Source organism: Pinus tabuliformis, chromosome 4_2 (genome assembly GCF_031772625.1).
Source record: "Pinus tabuliformis cultivar Carrire ecotype Pingquan chromosome 4_2, CPIR1, whole genome shotgun sequence".
Taxonomy (NCBI): domain Eukaryota; kingdom Viridiplantae; phylum Streptophyta; class Pinopsida; order Pinales; family Pinaceae; genus Pinus; species Pinus tabuliformis.
Window position 1 is genome coordinate 754,537,710 of NC_142304.1, and position 6,794 is coordinate 754,544,503.

Consider the following 6,794-nt stretch of genomic DNA (forward strand, 5'->3'; position numbering starts at 1 on the left):
TCCAAGCAGGGACGCAATGGAAGATAAGAGTTTCCTTTTCATGGAAAATCTGAAAAGGATGAAGAAGGTCACGATGGATTGGGCTAAAAAAAGGAAGGAAAAAAAAAACGAAGTTTTAATCAGTATTGACAGGGAGCTTGGGGAACTTGAAAAACCTGACTCAAATGGATATGAATCTCATGAAGCAAAGGAGAGGATTCTGGTGTTAGAAAAGTAGAGAAGCCAAATTCTTTTGGACAAAGAAGAAGAATGGAGGCTGAAAAGCAGGGCGATATGGCTGTTGGCTGGAGATGAAAATACAAAATTTTTTCACAACTTCGCGAAAGGCAGGAGGACAATGAATACTATCTAGAAGCTAAAAGACGAAGAAGGAAGAGAGGCAAATACCTTTGAATCGCTCTCAAACATGGGGAGGAACCACTTTCAAAACCTTTTTTCTGAGCAGAGAGAGCCTACATTAGCGGAGGTAATCAGAACAGCCCAAAGTTTTCCTCGATATGTGGAGGAGGAAGAAGCAGAAGGCTTACAGGGGGAAGTCACTTCTGAAGAAGTGGAGAATGTAATAAAATCTATGGCAAAAGATAAAAGTCCTGGGCCTGACGGGTGGCCTATAGAATTTTTTCAACAGTTTTTTGATCAGATTGGCTCAGAACTAACTGATGTGGTTGAGGAATCCTAACCTAAAAAAGAAGTTCCTGAGTCCTTAAAAGATTTCAGACCCATTTCATTATGCAACAATGTGTATAAAATCATAGCTAAAACGATAGCAGCTCGATTAAAACCAATCCTGTCCAGATGCATCTCAAGCGAACAGTTTGGTTTTCTGGATGGTCGCCAAATACACGAAGCTATAGGAGTGGCCCAGGAGACAATTCATAGTGTGAAACTGATGAAAAAGAAAGGAGCAGTGGTGAAAATTGATCTGTCAAAAGCATATGACAGAATCAGTTGGACCTATATCCGAATGCTGTTAACCAATCGGTGCTTATTAATGGGGCAGCCTCTCCATTCTTCAAAGGGCAAAGGGGCCTAAGGCAAGGCTGCCCATTGTCCCCTTTACTGTTTTTACTAGTTGCAGAAGGGCTGAGCCAACTAATGTTAAAAGCCAAAAGGGAAGGAACAATTAAAGGCCTGGAGGTGGCTGTCAATCTTTTTATTACTCATCTCCTGTTTGTAGACGATATATTACTCTTCAGTAATGGAAGCCTGCCAGAATTTAAAAAGATAAAGGAGATCCTTGAGCTATTCATGAAAGCAACTGGGATGCAAGTCAATTACAGGAAATCACAGCTCATAATGGAAGGCCTAAATAGGCAGGAGATAAGCCAGATTACGGTTGTTCTTCCTTTAGAGGTATCTAAGTTTGGGGACCCTTTGAAATACCTGGGGTTTTGGTTGAGGCCACATAATTATAAAAAAACAAGACTCGAACTCGTTAGTAGCAAAGATTGAAGCCAGGATCTCACACTAGAGTTTTAGATGGCTCTCAAGAGCAGGAAGATTAACTTTAATAAAATCAGTCCTTCTAGCAATTCCTGTATATTGGGCCGCGCTGACCTGGGTCCCTAAAGGAATCCTGGAAAAAATAAGAAGAATTTGCAGCAGATTCCTATGGGCAGGATCAAAGGAGGAGTCTGTGCTTCCCTGGATTGCCTGGGATAAGGTGGCAAGACCAAAAGAATGGGGAGGATGGGGAATTAAAGATATTATTGCTTTTGGAACCTCTTTGGCAGCAAAATCAGGGTGGAGAATCATCAAACTGGAAAACCTTTGGACAAAAGTGGTAAAGCGAAAATATATTGATCCCAACCCCCTTGAAGATTGGATTAGAAACCCAGAAAAGAAAGGAGGGAATGTGTCGATAATATGGAAAGCGACTATCGATGCCTTTAAAATTATTGAACAAGGTTTGTCCTGGAAGATTGGAAACGGTGAAAACATCCGCATTGGAAGGGACCCTTGGGTGGGTTGCAACGAGAATTATGCTTTACCCCCTGGCCTGATTAGACACCTTGCCTCCAAAGGATTTTTGTATTTAAATCAGGTGGAGAAAATAGGATTCTCATCCATATGGGGACAAGCTTGGAAGTCAGGAGAGGAATTGGATATTCACCCCCGTTGGTGGAATGATTGGGAGGTCTTCATGCAAGAACTCTCCAGATCAAATGTAAGGCTCAAGGACAAACCAGATCAGCTGGTATGGGCTTATGCTGACTCTGGTAGTTATTCTCCAAAATTTGGATATAAGTTTCTCATGACCAAAAAAGGTTGGGAAGACCCGGATTGGTGGGTGAAATCGATATGGAAGCTAAAGTGCCCAGCTAAAGCAAAATTGTTTTTCTGGTGTATTTTGAAAAGGAAAGTCCCTACATGGGACATCCTGCAAGCCAGATTTAAACAAGGGCCGGGAAGGTGTCCATTATGCAAAAACGATTCAGAGACTATGGCTCATTTGTTCATTGGCTGTCCTATAGTCAAAAAAGTATGGTTGGAGGTGGCTAAGTATATTCAATTGTCAATATCTTGGGAAGGGAATCATATTGCTGAAGTCTGGCACAAGTGGTGGCACCAAAACTCAGTTAGGAAGTTAAGAAATCTGCCTCCTATCATTTGCTGGGGCATTTGGATTGCTAGAAATAGAAGCATTTTCCAGGAGAAGGAAACAGCTGCGGAATCAATTGCTGTTCAATGTTCATCTATCTACACAAATATCCCGGATTCAGAGGAAGAAAAGGAGCCCCGAAAGGTTGAAGAGGAACAAATTAAGGATGGAGTGCCTTGGGCTTATTTTGACGGAGCCTCCCAAAATAATAAAGCTGGAGCAGGCATAGTTATCCACATAAACAAAAGTCACTCTCTAAAAGCTTCCATAGGTTTGGGAAGTGGCTCCAACAACTATGCAGAACTATCTGCTCTCAAGCTGCTTTTATGCTGGCTGATACACAGAAACACCCTCACAGTTCAGATTTTTGGGGATTCTCTAAATGTCATCAAATGGATAAATGTTCAAAGCAGCTGTCATAATTATATTTTGCATCCTCTTTTAGAAGAAATTTAGCTAGTGAAATGACATGGCAGACAAGCTTTCTAAAGACGGTCTTCAACATGTTCTGGGTAGCTGGAGAGTAGTGGAAAAAATCAAAGGTGAAGACCATTTCTTGGACTAGCCTCCTTATGCTCCAAATGTATAAACATGGCACATGGTTGATCAGCCATCACTATTTTTGTTTTTTTAATATAGCTGAAATAGGAAACTTGTTCTCATGTATTTTGTTGGTTTTTACATACAATCTTTTTGGTCCAGGGCTTTTTTCCTTGATAGAGGAAGCCCCGAAAAAGAAGAATGATGTAGATTCTAGTTATCAAACAGAAGGAACCATGGATGCATTTTTGGGAGCTATTATCTCCTCTTATGAAGAGGCCAAGCTCAGTTTCTGAACAGTATTTTGCAGGCTTACATAAGTATTACAGCAATGAAAGCTGTAGAATGTATATGTAACTTTTTATAGTAATAAAAAGTTCATTTTTTTCTCAGGGAAAAAAAATAATTATTATTAATTATAGTTATTAATAACTAATTGAATATTATTAATTTGACCATGTTTTATAATATCAGTAGACTCTCTTTATACTTCACTTCCTTTTAGACTGCCTACATCCTCTCTCAATTCACTATCATCAGTCACACCTCTTATTAAGCCAACCCAACTATAGCTATATGGGAACACTTATTTCTATGCTCTTTGATGGCACAAACAAGATTTTGAAGAATAGCAATGAGACTATCCTTTTTTGAAGTGAGATAAACCACATTAGTCTTAATAAACATTAATCATCATCATCAATATTTAATATTTAATAATTATATAAATTTATCATAATTATAATATCAATCCTATTTACTAATATAGCTTTCCTAATATATTAGAAAACTAAAATACAAAATTTAAAGTTGTACTTTACAATAAAATAGATATAATGGAAGAATCAACTCGATACGCAAAATTTCCATTGGGAAAGAAAGCTAATTCAACTCATCTCTACATAGGGGACAAGAAAGTCGACATAGAAACCAGTGAGAGATACATAGAAACCAGTGAGAGATACAACGGATATCGAAAAGATGATTACAGCGCAATACTGTTGCAGGTTCTCCCGTCGAAAGAACTTCATAACAAATTGCACATTACAACCTATCACTCTCACCATCACGCGTGTCCTGGAGCTCCTGAGAGATATAAACGTTTCTACATGAATTAACAGCTGCGATTGTAGCAACCAATGGATGGATGCTATGGAGCACAATATATTGCGCTCTCAAATCAGGATGAAGATGAAAACTTTCCCTGAGTAGTGCCAGAGAATTACAGGTATCGCTATTCTCCTGCAACACTTGCAAGATCCGTTGACAATTTTCAAAATTACCACTCCATACAATTTGTTGGCTGAAAACATCTCCGTCTGAACGACTCCAATCGATTATATTTCGGAATAAAACAATATTATCTTCTTGAATCATCGCAATTTTGACAGCATTTGGGCCACCAAGGTAATTCAGTGGATTCCATTCATACTCTCCACTGTGTAGGATTTCGTCTAAGTTAAATATATCCACACTTTCCCATGGACTCTCCACTCGCCATTGATTGCCATTTGATCGTCTCACAAACCCTGATATAACAGGCCACCCGATAGCTACCGTATCCGTTTGTAAGACTTTGTCTGCTCCATTTGGCGCTGACATAGTGGTAACTGCGAGTCTCTGTGAGTGGGATACCGTGGCACTAGTTCTGTGAGAGGGATACCGTGGCACTAGTTCTCTGCGCTTGTAGATATTCATTAATCTGGATAAATGGTTCTCTCGCAAGAACCCTAAAATGTCTCTGCTCAGAGTTCAAATCATTTTCCAACCCACCGATGAAAGAATCCATTTCGCTTAAATTAGCAGTATAAGAGAAAAATCTGTGTAGGTTGTTGTTTTCTGCGTACGTTGTTGTCTTCTGAGTTCGTTGTTTGTTTGGTTCCTTATGGATCAAATAGTGATTTTATTAACTGATACATTAAATATGTTCATGGTAATCTCACAATTTATTTCATATGGCCGACATAAAAGAATGCAATCACATAGAGTTCGAATTTGTTTACATAACGTTCATTCTTGGTTTGTGGAATTACGGTAAACATATAAATTAAATGATATTTAAATATGGATAGGTGTGAATGATTATATATATATATATTAGAAATAGATATATAGATATAATTTTCTTGTTAAAATTATTAAAAAAAAACACAAAAATTAATTTAATTTAAATGATTTTATATATATATATAGATTCAATTTATAAATAAATTTTGCTATAATATTATCAATAAACCTAACTTAAATCATAATTCTCATGATATTGGTTTTTATCAATTTAATTTTAAATAATAAATTTAGTTATTAAAATAAAAAATGACATAACTATTCCTAAGATGCTCTTTGATTTACTATTAAAAATACTTTAAAATAATATGTGGAAATTAAATCTCTCTATTCACCTAAAAGTAGGTTAATGATAGTTAAACTAAAATTCAAACTAAAATTCTCAATGAACTTTTCCAAAATACACAAGGTTAACAACGTAATTATATATTTTATAAAGTGAAGGTATTAGATACATTATCAATATTTTATAATTGTATGTTAATATAACTAGCCATCTATATAAATTAAATGTTGAGAGAGGATCCCTATCAAAACCTTGCATCATGACACATCTTACCTTATTAATATTCACATTTTATTATAAAAAACAACTAAATTATAATTTTGTTAAATTATTATTTTTAGTCATTGTATAAGTTAAACATATATACATTACATATAACAATATTCTTAACTATAGATTCATTTTACTATGGATTTTTTTTAACGTCTAAATATATTTTGTCTCAGAGTGTTATTCCTTGGTTTAACATTTAGTTCCACATGTAGTTCCACATGTTCTCCTACTTTAAATTCGATGTTTGTTGAATTTTGATCAACATAACTTTTTTGTGTCCCATGCTAGATTATGTATGATTGTTTTCATGGCTTAATCATTTCATGCAGTGCATCCGGTCCTAGGTTTAACCTGTCTTATGACTAACTCCAACTAAGAGGTGTATGACATTTCCTCCCATATACAGCTTCAAAAAGGCTCATTTTTATATAAGAGTAATAACTATTGTTATAACAAAATTTTGCTGCAAGTATAAACTCTTCCAATTAGTAGGCTTGTCTATGACATACATTCTTAACATGTCCTCCAAAATATGATTGGTTCTTTCCATTTTTCCGTAAGTTTAGGGGTTATAAGTAGCATTGAAATTAAGCTAGGTCCCCATTCCTCCAAACAAGGTTTTCCAAAAGTTTTAGCATTATTACCATTTTCTGTACGAAAAATTTCCCGGATAAGGATGTATGCATTAAACAAAGTCTTTTGGTAGAAATCACTAGAGAATTTTTTGGAATATTAGTAGAAGAGTAGAAGTTGGGTCGCTGTCTTGTCCTCCTAGTTTATATTTATTTATTTAGCGTTTATTTTCTTGATCCTTCATGTTTTTATGTATTTTATAATCCTATTCGTTCTTAACTCCTTTTAGTATTTTTGTTATTTGTTTAATGGGCGTGAGACCCGCATTTTATTGTTGACCTGTTTTATTTATTCATTATTTTATATATATATATATATATATATATATATATATATATATATATATATATATATATATATATATATATTTGTGTATATTTTTGTTTTATTTTA

At 35.5% G+C, this 6,794-nt stretch overlaps 1 protein-coding gene across 1 annotated transcript; it reads left to right on the forward strand.

Moving 5' to 3' along the window:
• Nucleotides 1–406: 406 nt before the first annotated feature.
• LOC149171795 (uncharacterized) lies at nt 407–3,058 on the forward strand. Its single transcript, XM_089426082.1, has 3 exons — nt 407–559; nt 943–1,353; nt 1,664–3,058. The coding sequence occupies exons 1-3, from the start codon at nt 407–409 to the stop codon at nt 3,056–3,058; spliced, it is 1,959 nt and encodes a 652-aa protein (XP_089282208.1).
• Nucleotides 3,059–6,794: the final 3,736 nt, after the last annotated feature.